Source organism: Eulemur rufifrons, chromosome 7, assembly GCF_041146395.1.
Source record: "Eulemur rufifrons isolate Redbay chromosome 7, OSU_ERuf_1, whole genome shotgun sequence".
Lineage (NCBI taxonomy): Eukaryota > Metazoa > Chordata > Mammalia > Primates > Lemuridae > Eulemur > Eulemur rufifrons.
In genome coordinates this window covers 29,970,118-29,989,593 of record NC_090989.1, presented here as the reverse complement: position 1 = coordinate 29,989,593, position 19,476 = coordinate 29,970,118, and the positions used below count along the sequence as shown (strand labels likewise).

Here is a 19,476-nt window from a genome sequence, read left to right as displayed (position 1 = left end):
AGTTAAAATATATATTTTTACCTATCTTAAATATCAAATAGAATTTTAAGAAATCTTTTTTAATAAAGAATTTCTAATACCATGTATTTTGGATAAATATTAAAATAACATACAATTCCCAAATATGTAGAAATAATTTATGTTTTATATCTTAATATTCTGAAAATAATTTGTGTCAAAATATAAAAATCTGCATAAACATGTATTATTTCATTCATAGAGTGTATATTTCCAGTTATACTACTGGGTAATAACATCAAGTGAGAAGTTTAGCATTTATTTTGATTGAATTAGTTTTATTTTAATGGGTAATAGGCATTATGACAGTCTATGTATATTTTAAGTAGACTCAATGGGAAAAGAAAAAAGACAAGACTCCAAATTATCCACAATTTTCATGTGCTCTGTGTTCAATACTTTATGCATATAAAGCTTTAACAACACTATTTTTCTTCCCATTTTACAAATTCCATTTCCCTATTCTCTAACTATGGCCTTTAAAATACAGATTTCTAAGCCTAGTGATAATCTTTTCTTGTGCAATGCACATCTCCAGTTTTTCTTTACTCAGGATTCATATGACACGGACTCATTTTATATCATTAATATCAATTAAGATCATGTACAGCATTTTATAAGAAGTCACAGAGAACAGAGAGTATGCTTTTAGTTTTTTGTTTCAAATGTGAACTTTTTTTAAAAAATCAAAATAATAATGATATGCATATACATGAGCACTACAGTCCCAGAGGGGCACGTGAAGTTCATTGGAGGAAGGGGGAGATAAAGAGAAAAAAATATTGTGTATGTAGTATATATACAGTAAATATGTGCGTGTGTGTATAATATAACAAGAAGAAAAGGCAAACGATGTCTTCGGAAAAAGCAAATGTTATGATACAGGAAATTCTAGTAAGAAAATTGATCTGAAGGCCTCAAAGGCAGTAATTATTTAAAAAGAAAAGAAGATGAAAAAAACTTATAAGCATGTACAGGTAATCTTTATTTGAACCAAGACAGGAAATAAAACCATCATTGGAATAAATGGACATGTTTTAATTTCTAAATATTTCTAACTAAAGAAAAACTTGTAAGAAGAAAAACTGCCTTTATTCTGTATTTTTAAGTATGTAAAGGCCCAGTCAAAATTAATAGGAATCTGGGAATTATAAGGAAGACAGGGCATTTAGAATTATTAAAATAGAAGAAGAGATTGAGCATGAATATTTTGACCTGCTTTTTTTGTTTTTTGGAATTAGAGAAAAAAATTATTAGCATCTTTATATTTAAAATCACTTAACGCTTAGACTAACAGAGGAAAACAAACTAACTCTTGTGAGATGTTTGGGAAAGAATAAGGGAGCTGGTTACATTTAAAGGCCCTCAAAGGAAATTTTCTAACTTAAAAAGGTTTTGCAACAGAGTGTGCATTGGCTTGAACCTCTTTTATTGTTCTGGCCCCTAAATTCCCATCAGAGCTGATGATTAAAGTTCTACCCACTGGCCAGGTCCCTACAATTTTCCCATTGTGATGGTGCTCTACAGTGGCGCCCTGCTATGGCCAGACATCAAGTCATTAGAGAACTGCGAAGGATGTTGAAGAAGGTCATTTTAATTCCCTTTTCAACCCTTTTCAGGAGTGGCTCTTTAGTTCACAGAGCTGTGGGTACTTGCTTTCAAACTAGCAAGCAATATTATAAATGGAGGCTGCATTATCATGATTGCAGACAATCTAAAGCACTTGAAGGCCAAGGATTCTCAGTCCTCAATATGTGCTGTTTTGTATTTATCAGCTAAAAATGTATAGACAGTGCAAACAATAAAAGGCAGAAAATGCAATGAACAGAGTGGTAGGGGGCAGGGAAAACAATAAAAGAACACAAGATAATGGCAAAATGAACAATAGAGAGGAGAGTACAGCCCTAGTCATTTTGTTGGCATATAAAATATTTTTACCCATTTTCTTGCTGTTCCACTGCATAGTGTTCCAGCTCTGTACCAGGAAGGGGCTGGACGGGGGGAGGAGGTAGAGGGACATTGGCCCAGGTCGATCCGTTGTTTTTCTGTGGTTTAGAAGAGTTTTTATTTTTCTTCTTTTTTCCACCTTTCCCACCTGAAAGTAATAATGCATTTATTCAAAGACGCCAAATATCAGAAGAAACATAATATATCAAATGGGGAGATGTATTTATGTTTCATAACACCAGAATCAGTATGTTAAGAGTTGTTAAAATCTATAAACAATGAAATGATATAATCAGAAAAACATTTTTATAAATCACTCAAAATAATGTTCCTTTCCCAATGCATTAACTATAGAGCTGAATAAACCAAAAACATGGTTGCTATATCAAAAGCACATTTATTGATTTATTCATGTCTGCTGCCTCAACGTTTTCATTGTTAGAAGAAATAATGGCCCATAACAAATTCTTTTAAATGTCAGATTTTAGTGCATTTATAATGCTCTTTTGCATAATCTCTCTCAGTGGAAAATGCACTGTCTAAGGATACAGGCTAAACTTTTCCATTAGAATTTACTCAATTTATTTAATCCGGGAGAGTAACATTTTTCTCTCAAAAGTAACAGATAAAAATCAATCAACTACGATCTGGAGAGTATCTGTAAATCTTTCACAAGGATACATTTTATAGACCTTTAAACTAATGAATGGCACAATCATTTTTTGCATATAGTGAGAATAGTTCTCAGTTATGCTTTAAGCATAACATTTCATAAAATTCCATAAAGGGGGAAAATTAATGGAAATACAGTAATTAGTTTCAGTACTATTCTAATACAAATGAATTTATGTGTGAAATATGAGCAGAAAGTAAGTCAGAAGCATATGGGGATCACATGAACTCTATATCTGAGATTATATGAGGCTTATTGAAATATAAAAATAAGATTTATCATTTTACAGTGCTTTATTTTTTACTCTTCCAAATTAAGTAGATGAAGTCTCTTCCTCAAAAATAGACCACAGTTGGATGAAGGAATGAGTTCTTCTTGAGCAGAATAATAAAGGATGTTTCAGGAGAACCTAAGTTAGTACTGTCACTGTATCATAGCCTATAGGTACATCTGCAAAGAATAGTATTGATCACCTTGGACTTCATCTTTCTGGAACTAAAAGTTGTGAGCATAAAATACTTATAGCAGGGCTATTTAGTAATATATGCATATCATTAGAAGTCCACCCATCTCCTTTCTTCTATCAGTTACTAATCAGCATCAGCCAAATTGGGACGCCATGTAACTTAATAATAGCATATTTGAGTGTCAGAAATTGATAAAACTGTTAAGCTAGACATTTTACACTCTTTCCAATTATATAATTGTGTATGTTTTTTACATAGCACACACGCACACGCACACACACACACACACACACATTTAAAAGAGCATCCTTGCAAACAAATGGCTTTCACTTTTCCTTTTACTTCGTATTTAGTAGAATGAAAGGCATTAAGAGGAGGGAGGGCATATATTTTCTGCTTAGAGGATAAGAGTTTGATCTCTGAGTTTGAATACTAGCTCCTCACTTGATAAGTTACTTAACAAATATGTCCTCCGTTTCCACACAGGTAAAGCAGATAAAAAGTTATTATTAATACTTCTTTGAGCTATTTTGAGGACTGCAAGAGATAATGCATATAAAGTGCTGAGAATGTACAAAATGCTCCATAAATGCCAGTCATTTTTGCCCTTCCCTATCTCTTCTACCTTAAAAAAATCCAGCATCTGTTGTTGTCCAGGGTCTTCTCCACTCTCAACTTCCCCAGGCCCAGTGAGTATTCCGGACATAGCCAGACTCCATTAAAAAAAATAAACTTGAATGAACGTAAGTCTGTAGATTTTGCCTTTAAGATAGATGAACCTTAATCTTTGGTTTCCTGATGAGCCACCAAAATTATAAATAAGGATCACATCTTTTTCTTTAGTGTCCAAACTATTACTATATTTTAGTGATTAAAAGAGGAATGGATTGAGCTATTTGTCTTTCCTAGTTTTCTGTCTAGGTGTAACTCCTTTATTCCTTACATATTTATATGAGTACAGTCTTTTTCACTTTCCATAGCACTTTTGTTAGAAATGTTATGTAATCACCACCAGAACTGAGTGACAGAAATAGGAAAGTTTTTACATCTCCATTTTATAGATGAAACAATTGAGGTTCATTCTGAGTATTATGTGGTCCATATTCACATAGTAAGAGAAAAACCAGAATTTAGAAAGCAGCAGCTTTCCTGGAAATTACTATTTCTAGAGCTCTGAACCTGATTCTGTTGAAGTCTTTGCTCAAAGTTCGAGAAGCCATTCGTCATCTACTCCTCCAAACAATAGATTCAAAAATGTATTTTGGAAACAGGGCTGATTCTCAGAGGGACTTTGTGAGGGTTTTCTATCAACATTCATTTTCCCTTTTGGGGTGAAAATTTCTGCTCTTTCATTGCAGGCAGTCAGGTTTAGGACTATTAATCAACACACCTGCCTTCTCTTAGCAATGAGCTAAGTGGTATATTCTTAGCATGGTGATGAGCATGACAGAACTTCTAAGGCACTTAAATTCTCTATCCGAGATCTGAGTCTTAAATGAAGTGAGACAATCTCTTGCTATTACTTGTAACCAAAGAACCCACAGTCATTTTAAGGTGAGAATAGCCTTGAAATATGTTTGAAGGGAGCATAGTTTTGATGAATTGCAAACATATTTGACCTCTCTCTTCAACTCAAAATGTAAATATTTGGATTTTTTAATGCCTAGTGAATGATTTTTATGCAAAGAAAATTATGAAAACAACTTATTTTGAAAATAAGTGTATAGTCTATTTAAAAAAAAAAACACTTGTGTATTTAAAGATTTAGTTATTCTTACCAATATTGCTATATATATCTTTTTAATTGCCATATAATCTTTTTAATATATATCTGATTATTATGATTGCAAATACTATTTTGAAACACTCGATTTTTCTTGTATATTTTAATGGTTGGATTTTTAATGGAAATACTAACAATTTATGTAATGAGTATATTAATAAAAGTTTTTCAAAGAGAGTGATAAATTCACTCAAATATTACATTAATAATTCAAAAATGTCTAACTCTACCATTGGGATTATTTTAAATTGGTTACATTTCTGTGCATGAATTAAGAAAATCTTATAATATGATATGATTAGCTATCTATAGGGCAGTTTGATCTTAAATTTGAGTTTGAAGGAAACCTACCTATGATTTTAAGAATAAAATTAAACTCTGTAATGTTATATTCAATTGAACTAAATTAAAAGGAGAATAATCACTTCACTCTCACCTATTGAAGAATGCTTTCTATCACCAATTTAAGTAATTTTGTATTCAAATGTAGATGAAGTAGGTAATAGAATTCATAGATATATATAAATGTCACTCAGGATATTAATGGATTCAAAAAAGCAGTAAGCACTATTGTGAATTGTGTTCTACTTACAATTACTCAAAAGATAACTTTTAAAACTTGGTGGCAATCAACATATACAGAATATTTAATAACAGATTAGAAAAAGGTCTTATGCAATTCATGGCTTAGAATATATAGATTTCTTTGTATATATTGCATGAGACATACATACTTTTAATGAAATATAAAAGCCTAGAATAAATTAGTTTTTAATTATTCAGTACAATTTTAGGACATATTGTAAATAAATGACAGTGTAAATGACATATAAGGTCATTCAAAAAGTTTCCCTATAATATTAACCCAGTTTAAATTCATAACAGATGTTTAAAATATTTTGAATTCTATCATGCATCTAATCCTACCAATAGGCAAGAAGAGCAAATGACTCATTTTGAAGGGAAGTGAGAGCATTAACATTTTAAGACTGAGAGGGTTCTATCTCCTGAGGAAAAGTAATTTAGTAAATGTTACTCTAATGATGTAAAAAATTTAACTCGTTATGGCTTTGATTACTGGGAGCCTGTGACATATCGTGATAGACTATAATCCTTTACTAATAACCTGTAATTAAAAACAAAACAAAACAAAAACTCCACACAAACAAATAGCATATGATTAATCTGAACAAATGAAGCAAGTAAGGTCATGGAATAAATTAGAAATGCAGATAAAATCATCAGCCATACAATGACAATGTTATGTTTGGAAGTTAGAGTGTGTCTACTACAACCTTTTCATTTTACACATGAGGATCTTTGGGCCAGGAGGTTATCACCTATATTCATTACAATAGTTATATATTTTTGTCCAGTAAAGTGTGCTTTTCCCCACATAAGCTATATAATACTAACATTATAGATTCTTAGTTTAGCTGACATATCTCAAATATATATATTAAAATTTATAGTATGAAAGAATGATAAATATCTAGATTGTGGTTTTCTTGGAAATTAAATAGTAATAATAATAGTAATTTCCCATATTAACTTTATTATTTAGTACAATATAATATTATTTAGTAAATAATAAATATTATTTCATTATATAATATTTTGGAAAGATTGTCCAAAAATAGGAAGTCACAAAACTGGAATACTAATATTAAAAATCTCCAAAATCATTTTCATTTTAGTTGAATTCATCTTTTGGTGTCCATGATATGGAATTGACTTTCATGTATGACCTTTCTATTAGAAAGTTCTCTTGACTCTTACATAGGGTTCAAGGCAGATCAAAATTATCTGCTCTTTAATAAATAGTATTTAGTAAAACAATATTATTTTTCTTCACATACATCCTTGTAGAGTTAATACATAAAGAGTGACAGTGATTTTGATACTCCCTCCCCGCCATCAAAGCATGATTTCATTAGATAAACTACTATTGCCATTTGAAAGATAAATGCCTAACAGTGAGTTGTGATGCAGTATTCCTTCATGGTTGCTAGTTACACAGGTCATATGCTGGTGACAAACAAATATTTCTCCTTACTGTGATGAGACCAACCTGAGAGACTGCCACTCCTTTCTGAGCTGTTGTGAGAGCTGGTGGTGCTGAAATCCTGAGACTGGTTGTGTGGCATTCTATTAGACAATCCCTCAGCCAATCGGTAGTCAGGGATGTAAAGTAAGGCTAAGGGTTAAAGGGCAGAGGTCATAGTGGCATCATGTGATTAGTTCACAGCACAAGCCCATGCAGAACATGCAGTTAGCAACTCAGAAGCAGATGTCGTGGGAGAGTGGAGGAATGTTTTGTCTATCCTGTCCTAATGGAAGTAGAGATGGATTGCTGATCACTATATTGAAAAAGAGCTAAAAGGATGAAACCGATTCGTGTTGGTTTGTGGCGGTGGTGGTGGTGGTGGTGGTGGAGGTGGTGGAGGTGGTGGTAGGGATTATTCAAATTACTGAATACATGCCAGTATATTTTTTTGAGTTTAGACAGTAAACCTGATAATGAATCACTAATTCACACAACAAATACTAATTTCTATCTCATGCACAAATGATATGAAAATAACTCTCAGGACACAAGAATCTGACTCACCATTGTTACCTTTGTTCTGATCAGGTAGAGAATAACCAAATCCCATCAGATCTGTTTTTTGCTGAATTGAGCTTTTCCATTGTGGATCAGGCAGATCGACAGCCAATTCGTGTATGCTATTGGAATGCAATATTTGTGTCGTGGCATACGGGGTAGCCTGTGTTATTTGGCTGGAACTGTTGTATGTGGTTTTGGTAGTGAAGTCAATGCTGCTGTAAATGGCTCCGTCTGAGAGCATCGTGGCTGTTTTATCCCCTTGGCCTGGAACCGGTGGCAGCACATCTGTGGTGAACATAGGGAAATGAAACAATTTAATGATGCTCCGGAAGCCCAAAACTATCAGGACTGAAGATGAAAAATAAGCGTGTCATGCCGCACGTTTGCATTTCAGCTGAGATGGGCTTCATGAGCCAGTGAAGGGTAGATGATGTACAACCATCGCCAGGCTATCAGCCTCAGTGACAGGCAGGCCCACTGCTCGCCCTTCACATCTCACTGCTTAACACACCCCTCCCCCCATTTTATTCCACCATGAATGAGAAGTTTGGGATGTTTCGCTACTGAAAAATGCTTTCAGTTTTTCATTCTGTTTTAGAACCAATGAAAGGATAAGTTTACAAAAGCAATGAATGATAAGAGTGAATCTACAAATCATGGATGAAAACATTTTTCCATTTTACCCCAAAAGATATAAAATATAACTGCTGAATAGATGAAAATTTTTCCCAACTTATACTATCCTGACTATGAAGTACATTTTTCTGAAGTTTTAACTTGCCTGATTTGATTTCATAGCTCCAGAAATGGAGAATAATTGATGGTAGTAAATGTGTTCTTTTTTCTTGGATAACAAAGGAAATTTGTCATGAATAAGTCATTTTCACAATACAGCAGGATTTGGCTATAGAAAAAGCAATCTCAGTGATCAGTGAGTTTAATTTATGCTATCAACTCTTAGAACTAGAGAATTATAGTTTCATGTTGTAATACAGCAAGAGTAAAATTAAACTTCAGGAACAACACTGAATATCAATCAGTCCATTTATCATTTTGGTATGCTGAATTATCTTTACACGATGCTTTATAATTCAGAACTGCCACCTCTCTCCTGAACTCTTATTGTCCCTTTTTGGAAGAAAAAAACTAAGTGAATCGAAAACGGAAATCACTAAATAACGCTACTTTTAATAATAGACAGAATAAATCTAATTGTGGTACATTCCTTAATAACGTATGTTCTGAAAATGTCACTTCATAGGACTTGAGGTCATCAAACCACTTGATTTCTTCATTAGAAAAAATTTTCAACTATCTTAAAGCTTTTAGATTAGATTATTCCTAATGGTGCTTGAAATAAAAATTCTTATAGAAATATGTTTTGCTTTTGCATTTTACAAAAGTTAAAAATTGTTTTCTTTAGCAAAAGTAATAAGAAACGTATAATGTATTTTGTACTCTGTATCATTTAAGTCTTTCTGAAAGACTTGTATGGAATTCCAATTTGTTGTACAATTAAATGTATATGTACGTTACTGAAGTAAATATTTCAAATAGATATCAGTGAGATTGTTAAACATATCCAAATTTATAATATTTCACCAGATTGGATAAGCAAATAAAACTGCTTTTGGATTTCAGATTTTTGCAACTACTTTCTTGCCCTTCTTGCTTTTGGCTATATACTAATTACAAAATTTGATATTAAGCATACATCATTTTCTTTTCTTTTTTTTTTTTTTTTTTGTTGTTGTTGAGACAGAGTCTCACTTTGTTGCCCAGGCTAGAGTGAGTGCCGTGGCGTCAGCTTAACTCACAGCAACCTCAGACTCCTCAGCTTAAGCGATCCTACTGCCTCAGCCTCCCGAGTAGCTGGGACTACAGGCATGCGCCACCATGCCCGGCTAATTTTTTCTATATAGATTTTTAGTTGTCCATATAATGTCTTTCTATTTTTAGTAGAGACGGGGTCTCGCTCTTGCTCAGGCTGGTCTCGAACTCCTGACCTCGAGCGATCCACCCGCCTCGGCCTCCCAGAGTGCTAGGATTACAGGCGTGAGCCACCGGCCAAGCATACATCATTTTCAAGTGTTAATATTTTTATTCTCAAAAACTTCTAATATTTAACATATCAAAATTGGTGAAAATAGATCCTTCACTTGGGTAAGTTTTCAGATTTTCATTTCTGCCTCTTCCACCATGTCTTTCACTGATGAATATTAACCATATAGAAATGTTTCTCCAAGATGGGTCCACTTACACACACCTTGAACCTGAGATTCTCCAATGGTTTAGATTTGAAATGTAAGCCACTTCAACTGCAAGCTTTTGAACTAGTTACATGCTTAAATGATAAAAAATGGAAAAATGTGGCCCAAGAATCTAATCCTACATAATATTGCTCTACAACTAATACTATACTAACTCTGGAAATAGAATCTCTCCTCTCCCTGCTAGACAAAATTATAGTCAGCCTTCAAGTCTAAGTGCTTCTATATTGACTTTTGGGCTGCATATTGTCTTCAAATATGATTTTATCACTCCCTTATTTTCAATTTTCAAAAAATAAATTAAATTTTACCCCAGTATTGAAATAATAGAATATTATACTTGAATGTCTGGATGTGGAAGAGAGTTCTACAATATCACATGGTTTAGAACTCTTGGCAGGCTTTCCTCCCAACAGGCTGGACCTGAATAGGTGTCGCCATCTTTAGGCAGGAGTTTCCATTTTCCATTTATCACTGTCTCCACCTACCAATTTTTAATGCTTTAGGCCAGTGGTCTCCAACCTTTTTGGCACCAGGGACTGACTGGTTTCATGGAAGACAATTTTTCCACAGACCAGGGCGGGTGGATGGTTTGGGGATGATTCAAGCACATTACATTTATTATGCAGTCAAAGCTCTCTGCTAATGATAACCTGTATTTACAGCTGCTCCCCACTGCTAGCATCACCACCTCAGCTTCACCTCAGATCATTAGGCACACAACCTAGATCCCTCGCATGACCAGTTTACAGGAGGGTTTGTGCTTCTATGAGAATCTAATGCGACCGCTGATCTGACAGGAGATGGAGCTTATGCTATGATGCAAGGGACGGAGAGTGGCTGTAAATACGGATGAAGCTTCTCTTGCTTGCCTGCCGCTCACCTCCTGCTGTATGGCCAATTCCTAACAGGCCACAGACCAGGGCCCAGGGGTTGGGGACCACAACTTTAGGCTGTCTGACTGGTTGGTGCTTGTTAATATTTGTGTTTAAAATCAATGAATTATAGAAACACATCTCTCCAGCTGGAATTAGTGATTCATTCTGCAGTTTTTCAGCATCTTAGTTATACTTACTCATGCATTTATTTCCTTTGGCCTGGTAAAATGATCTGTATGAATGACTGTCTCTTTCACTGTATCATAAGTTACTTGAGGACAGGAACACATGGGATTTATTTCCATAATTTCTCACCCAGTGTTTTGAAGAGAGTAAGCACTTGCTGATTTAAATGGCTAAATGAATTTTTTATAGTTTGCTTTGACAAAATGCAGATTTATGTAATAATTAGTCAATTTAAAATTCAAAATGCTATTTTTATTGCATTTAAACATGTATTGATATTCCATTCTTAAAGGGAAAATGTCAATATTCATGCTTATTCTTCTAAGTCAATATGGTTATACAGTCATACATGTGAATCAACCTTTATTAATAGAATACAGAGCAGTGTAGATAAAAGAACCTAAGCTTTAAAATCAGTCAGGCCTGCATTCTACACCTATATCTAAAATTATTCAATTTAAAACACTTTAGATTCTTACGGAAGTAAAACTCAGTGGAAATCAAGTGGGGGCAAGGAGGGGAGGATGGCTGAAAACCTATCTAATGAGTACCATGAACAGTATTTGGGAGATGGACACACTTTTAGCCGTGACCCAAGCATTACAAAAGTGATCCATGTAACCAAACACATTTGTGTCCCCTTAATATTTTGAAATTTAAAAAGAACTTTTAAAAACTTAGTTTCTTGACCTTTAAAATGGAAACATGATTATCTGCATCACATATTATTATGCAATGAAAATGAATTAAAATGTACAAAAAATCCCAACAGTATTTCTGGCACATAGTAAATGCTCAAAATGCTGATCATACTGAAAAGAGATACAGTAAACTCTACAAAACTTTTTCTTGGCCTCTATGTTCATCTGTGAAATATTTTACATGATAAAATGAGGTGGAAATGAAAGAAAAACCTTGCAAATCTACAAATGTATTCTTTATTTAAATTGGACCAAGACATTTTACATGTTAATACAGCCTACTAGAAACTGAAAAAAAAAAATTCTCCATCTTTAAGCATTTATTTCTTCATATAACAATAGAATGTTGCATCATTTCAGTAAAAATGCAACCAGTAAAAGAAGCAGCTATTCTGTGATTGATAAAAGCTTTGAGAACAGGGTTCTGTTTGACAAAATCAGTCTGCATAGCAGGGAGAGGGATATTCTGCTTTCCTGCTGAGGAGAGGTACAGAAACTACCCATGGTGGAATGATAGTCTATAGATGCTCAGAGTCTGCTCACCTAGAGGAGGCAGCTACTATCAGACTCTCTGAGAAAGTGAGAATTCTAAATGGGGTGTGCTGGCTTACAGAGGGGTAACCAGAAGCTGAGGAGTTATACAACTTACTTTCTATTCTCTCAGTTACTCCACTGATGCCTACTGGGCACTGATTTATGCCAAGCTTTGTGCTAAACCAATATATATACATACACACACACACACACACACATATATGACTCAAGTCATCAGGAAATTCATTCATTTCCCGAAGAAGTCAATGTCTCTCATTTCTGGACCTTAAAATATGGTAATTTCTTTTCTATACATCTTTTTTGTACATTTGACCAATTCCTACTCCTCCTTCAGGTATCACCTTAACATTCCCTTCATAGAACTTTCTGACTCCCAATGGGCAGACCTCCCATGTAGGGTACTGGAAAGGCATTTAATGTCTATGTACTGTCTGCACAATCTTTTTCCAATGGAAAACTCACATATACCTGCCAAGCCACAAGCTGAGATCAGTGTTTTCTACTCTCTCCCACTGACTGCATGAAAAGGTGGACTCAAGGAAAGGTGGTAGTTATTTATACTAGGTCTATTTCTATATGCTTATAAAAATGTATGAAGAAGACTCTGGTGCCAAATTTTGAAGGATTTCACACATCAGCTACCTAGCACCTTTTTATCTTTCATTTTGGATGCCAGTTATCAGTTGTGGAGCTATAGAAAACTTCTCTCTCAACATGTTGTCATATTGACATAACTATCTACTCCTTACACGACATATTACAGGAGGGTAAGAATCACCTCTTTTTATGTCAGTATTACATTCTGTTTGCCATAATGCCAAGTACACAGGAAGTGCTCAATAAATATATATTAAATGAGATTTACAGAAGTGAAACATCTAGTCCAAAATCAAAAGGTCAATTTGGAAACATAGTTTCTGATTTTAGTAATCTTATACTAATATTCCTGAAAACAAAATGTGTTATGCATATTGATCTTTTCAGTTAGTAATGACTTCCTTAAAAGCTTGGTTTTACTGTAGATAATATAGACACAATAGTTTTATATTAAAATAATTAGCAAATGTACAGCACTGTTACCATCTATGATTCATTAATTTTAATATTAGAGAAAATACTCTCTGATATGTCTTTTTAAAAAATCTCAGAAATCAAAAAAATACACCACAGTAACAAATAGCATTAATTTGAAAAATGCAACTTACCTCCACGACTGAAATTTCCAATCTCATTTGGGCCACTATTGCTATTGTTTACTGGCAAGCTGGTAGCCGGCCATGAATCAGCAAGCCATGGATAATTGGGATCACCAGCATTTAGAAGACCTGGACGGCTAAAACAGAAATTAGATGGAAATCAACCCATGGGGCTCAATGCAAGATTTTGACACTTGTCTCATGCACTAAAAAGGGTTAAGGAATTTAGGAATATTTTAATTGACTTCAAATTAAAATGTGTAGGCTCCCAAGAATAAACTAACTTCAGCAGTTCATTAAGGCTACATATAGATCAACGCTGACAGTGGAAACAGAGAGTCCTTGCTTGGGATTCTCCTGATATCCAAATGAATTCAGGGGTATGCTCTGAAACTGATGGGAATCAGTAGCATGGTAGGATCCTGAAACAAGGTTTCATGATAAATTGGTACCTCAAAGGAACAATTGCTCAGAGTGACTGCTCAGTATCAGCCATTTCCAGGACTTTCGGCTATTCCTTCCTCAATTCCTGCATCTTCCTTATGTATCTGTCCCCTCTAGGATGTAACTCTTGTTAAGAGCCCTGACGCTTGATTTAGAGGCAAGGAACTTGAAGGAAATTAATGAACAGTATTTATACCGCTTCATCCATAGCACATTTCCAAGTCCTCTAAGTTGTAAAATATCATGGGTATATGAAGGGTTTTTTTAAGATTGTAAAAGATGCCCTGTGATCTGATCCAGCATGTGAGTATAGTCTAGGAGGAAAACTTCCTTCACATCACATTTAATAAACAACTCCCTTCTTTAATATAAAAGATGAGATTCTGATTCCTTTCCAGATTACCAGCATAGTTACAAAGAAATAGAACATCTATAATCATTGTACTTTTTTTGTTTGATAGACTCCTTCTGGTACAATCCCTAAGAGAAACATGTGTTTCTATGGAAACTGCAATAAGAAGATCCAACTGCTTTCTTGCTACATCCACTAGCTCTCATTAGACTTAATCTCTTTTTGCTAAAATATTGATTAAATGGGAGATTGGAAGTTATTACCAGAGTCTAATTACAATCTCCATATTGGCAAAGAGAAAATAGATAAGGATATATGAGTTTGTTATCAGCTTTTATCAATTTCAATTGAGTATCCAAAGTTGTGGAATCCAGTCCTATCAATCTACAGACTATTCATCATCCATGAATCATTTACTTTGTGATCGATTATGTGTAATTGTTCACTCACAGCAATTTAGTGAGAGCCAATAAGGAGTCTTAAACAACAGCAACTTCATTTGCTAATGTCTAATTAATGCAATAAACATCCCGCTAACAAATGAACACATTCCTTGTGATATTTACTACTAATTTCTTCAGGGGCATCTGGGAGATATGAAACATCTGGACTTGATTCCTCTAAAGTGCACAACAGATAGATCATTAAACCTTGTGGTAAGCCATTTAATTCCTCCTAGAATTCTCAGACTTCTAAGTGATCATTTATTACAATAATAGCCTCTTACTATAGAGTTTCTCCAGTGCTGATTAAAAATAATAATAAAAAAGAATTTCCTTAGCATACCTTCCATTGCTCATTAGTCCTCCATCGCCTCTCTGAAATGTAACTGTAAAAAAAGAAAGACATACAGGCACAAGTAGTCAATATTAATTACGATTAATAACTACACATTGGCCCTTAGTTTAGAGCTTAGGCCTCTGGGAATTTTAACAAAATATAATTAACATAATTGTACAGAGAGGAACAAGCAGTGGTTTGGCCCAAGGCAAAGCCATCATTTGCTCCAGTTTTAATAGAACATTTCAAAATTCTTCAAGCCAAATATATGGTTAAGTTAAAGCAGCAATTTGTATTTACATGTCAAGCACAGTTACAACTAGGATATATAGTGATATTGGAAAATCAACATAGCATTAATGTGGATTCATCAAATCAAGACTTTTAATTGTATCACAAAAGTGTCCTAATTGGAAAGCATAAGGCAAAACATTCAGAATAGAAATTGAAACAGAACAGTTCAAACAGGTTATATCCTTTCAATGAAACAAGAGAAGCAAGTACTTATTAACTACATATATTTTTTATCATTGCAAATCCTCCTAGGGACCCTTATAAGCACTACAAGTTGAACAGTTACAATTGTAATAGACATTAACTATAATTAATAGAAAATAACATCCTCACAGAAATGAAATTTCCAAATAATCAACACTAAATATATTCCAATTGTACTTAGTGATCACAAACTCAAGTCTTCTATACAATATGGAACTTAGCAACACCAACAAGCATCCATTATAGCCACCATCACTGGTGAATCCACTCTCTCCAGTCAAAAGTTTCCATTCTACAAAAGTTTCCATTCCTCTATACAATATGGAACTTAGCAACACCAACAAGCATCCATTATAGCCACCATCACTGGTGAATCCACTCTCTCCAGTCAAAAGTTTCCATTCTACAAAGCCAACAACATGAACATGCGTTACAAGGACTGGCAAAAGAATATGAATATCAATTTAGGTCCATCATCCCTTATCCAAAACCTTTGCAGCAAAATGTATTTATATTCCAAAATGATTCAGATCTGATAAAGGTAATATACTTTGAATACTTTAAAGAATGTCTGAAGCAGCAAAGTATATTCAAAGTTATTTCTTTTTTCTGTAGTGGAATGTGAATATCATGGATATGATTAGTGGGATAAATAAGGTCTATAAGTACCTTCCCATTAATTTGGATCAAATTTTGCCACTCAATTACTCAACTAAAAAATTATGGAAATGAAATTTGGTGTTTAGAAGTGTATGGATTGGAAAATTGTAATAAACTTCCAATTGTGACCCAAATTAGTATGGATTGGCTCAATCAATCACTGAGGAGCAAGTAAATAATACCATTTTCACAGCTGTGAACCCAATATGTCCTATCTTTTGAAGACATTGATTATATTTACTATAATGGTTTTTACTTGGTGAGGACAGGTGAAAATAAATGAAATTTTTAATGAATTTATTCATATTTTGAGCAAACAGGATATATTGCCACTTAAAGTATGCACATAAGTGAATCTTTTTAATTTTAATAACTGTCTATGATTCATCTGTTTCTTAAGTTTGGGCTATCAAATATAATTACTCTTTAAATTTTGTAAATTTCCAAATGAAGCTCCCCAGTCCCTCCTTTTAGGTCATCTAATAACATTATCTCCCATGAAACCATAATCAGGCAACATGATTATGATTCCAAGGGTCTTCATGAGACAGTGAAATATATTAGGGCTTTCAGAAACATCTTGTTTGTATCTGAATTGTACTACTTTATCAATTTTATGTGTAACATCTCAAATTCATTGTAAAACAATCCTGACATAACCTTTGCATTTGCCTAGGACTGGATGCAGACATGCGCTCAGAGAAAATGAAAGACTATAGATGACTAAAGGCTCACTTAAGTGCTGGGAATCAGGAATCAACAGTGCATCTGTAACACATTGTACCCTTTGATAGCTTTTTTTAACAAAAAATAATTAATCTGAAACAATTAATGACAAAAAAATTTAGCATTGGAGATACTAAATAAAGGCCTGTTTAGGGGACACACACACAAACAAAATGTGAAAATGGTATAGCTAATTAGTTTTCCATCTGATGTGAGTGTTTTTTAATGGACTAGCAACTGATTGTTTTACTCTGTTAAAAGAAAATTATGATAATGCTATGAATATCATTGTGAATATGCAAATGGGCAGGGCTCAAAGGCTACACCTCAAAATGTGCTGTTTAGGAGATATGTGAGAATCTAAATAGATCTACCTAATTTATATGCTCTTTTTTTCCCACCCAAACTTTCTGTTACTGCCAGAGCAATAAATAATGTTGGAGAATAGGAGGGCAACTGAAGTAGAGGCACAAAAATTGAGTTATACTTAACTTTAAACACTAACCAATGGCAAATTCTTCATAAAATGTAAAGTTTGAAGTATTAATATTATAACATAATATTCAAAACCTTATCAAAAAAGATATCATTCATTAAAGATAATTTGCAGATAGAGTATAAATCCTGTGGTATGTATGGTCCATACTTGGCAACTGAGAATTAAATGCTGTGAAAAAAGTAATTTAAATTTCAAAGTATTTCATATTTAGCATTCAGGGCATAGCAATTTTCTATTTGTGTTCCAACCATCATTAAAGTATGTTTTTCAAATAGTTCTAGACTGCTAATAGTTGTCAAAATTTTTTACAAAGAATTTTATCTTTGTATTTCTGCGTACTAACCAAACAAAGGCAAAAATTCCCAGTACATTATGTAAATATCTAACTTAAAATGGCCCATACAAAATTCGGTATACATGAGAATCTTTCATTTTGTGTGTTTCTGTTAGATAGAAATACCCCCCCCCCCACACACACACACAAGCACACATACACACACCCCGTAATTTTGTTGTTTAATTGTGTTTTTAAATCAGGGGGGAAAAGGGGTCACTTTTCAAATTTTATTTTTTTACCCCATGCTCCAAAACTTTTAGATTTGTTCGATTTTGAAAAACAGACCAAAAATAACTGAGTTGTATGAGACCATAAGATTTAAGGCAGGTACAAATGAGGATGAATTAGAACTCCTAAAATAGAAATTGTATCTGGTGTTTTGATCAGCATTTTGTGTGTGTGTGTGTATAGAGAGAGGAACATAAAAATACATTCCACCACAAATCAAAAGCTATTTTGAGGTAGTTCTCATTTGAAAAAACAGTTTGCCTTGAAGCTGAAAGAAAGGGGAGTGGGTGGTCGGACAATCTTGTTCTTGTCACAATTTTGATAATAACAGTGTAGTAGCTTTGTGCTTATCAGAGATAAATTCGGGATAACTATGAATCTTAATCAGGAGTCTCTGCTAGCATCTGAAATTAAGAACTTTCAAGGAGCAATGTATAGAAATTGTTAGCTAAAAGTGACTGAATAGTCCTAAAGTTTCCAAAAAGTTCCACAAATACCACAGTCTAAAGTGTTTTAGAATTACATGAAATATTTTGAATGTATTGCAATTTTTATAAAGAATATAAGTTACAGAAATTTTGAAGGTTATATACATCATACACAAAGTAGCTCTAATATTACCTGACAGGATTAATTCTAATCTCATGCCTGCTAGAATTGAGGGAGAGGAGGAGGAAAACATAACTATGTGGTAAATTGACATTTTGAGGTGAGGATGCTTTCAGAATGGGTGCCTGTCTCTACGAGGTCATATTTTCCTACTCTAAATGGAAACTTTAATGTTTCAGCCAACCCTCTTTCTATTTCCTGATCAGCTATTTCTCAAATATGAATGTAAATTAATCTTCTTTTAATAACCATTAACTCAGCCCAGATAATCACAATATAAAAATTCCATCAAATCTTTTAGCTGTCTTTGGACAGTTTTGTCCAATAATTTATATTTCACTGACAGTTTTAATACTTATGTATGAAGTGTTTAGCATTTCATAATTTGCTCACCCATATTTAATTGTTTATATTTACTGAGCTTCATAAAATCTGTTGTCTTCAGAGTCAGCCATCTATCAATTAAGTATAAAAGTTTTGAAAGGCTTCTCTCTGGCCTGGCCTTATTCCAAAATATTTGAAGGGCATAGCACCTTCTGAGTTAGCAGTTCTACAAGCAGATGGATATCAATCACAATGAGAAATGATAATAGGAAATGTACTATTCTTGTCAAGCTCAAAGACAAACAGATATTTTCAAATTAAGTGCATAGGTTCTGCAAAGAACTTCTATTAAAAAAAAAGAAAAGTCTGTCTGATGTAATTTTACTAAATGTGCAAACCTACTAACTATGAGAGATATTTATAAAGAATGAATGAATGAAATATGGAAGATGAAAAGATAACATTCTAATATATTAGAATTTTGCACTTAAGTGACTAGCATACTCCATCTTTTATTATTATTGCTAAAGTCAAGTGAAAGGATAAACACAAAATTGTCCTTGAATTAAATCACTTCTTCCCTTTGTTTTATATTATATATATGAGTATGTCACAGAGATGCAATATAAAATGGCAATTGATTAAGCAAATAGGTTAATGAACAATACTTCAGGGATGAAAGGAAAAGACTGGAGTGTATAACAAGAAGGTACGTTAAAGTATCATTAATGTTCAAG

General features: G+C 33.6%; 1 protein-coding gene across 24 annotated transcripts in view; it reads right to left on the bottom strand.

The window, feature by feature from the left end:
* ROBO2 (roundabout guidance receptor 2) overlaps nucleotides 1–19,476 on the bottom strand; it is a 1,642,423-nt gene that overhangs the window by 43,649 nt on the left and 1,579,298 nt on the right. For 15 of the 24 annotated variants that reach the window (XM_069475021.1, XM_069475034.1, XM_069475035.1 and 12 more), the window contains 4 exons: nucleotides 14,865–14,907; nucleotides 13,292–13,419; nucleotides 7,500–7,781; nucleotides 1,957–2,113 (listed from right to left, as the gene is read on the bottom strand). In XM_069475021.1, the coding sequence (XP_069331122.1) occupies nucleotides 1,957–2,113; nucleotides 7,500–7,781; nucleotides 13,292–13,419; nucleotides 14,865–14,907 (610 nt within the window). Of the gene's footprint in view, nucleotides 1–1,956; nucleotides 2,114–6,959; nucleotides 7,086–7,499; nucleotides 7,782–13,291; nucleotides 13,420–14,864; nucleotides 14,908–19,476 lie in introns of all 24 variants that reach the window. The other 9 variants (XM_069475019.1, XM_069475028.1, XM_069475029.1 and 6 more) reach the window with 3 other exon arrangements.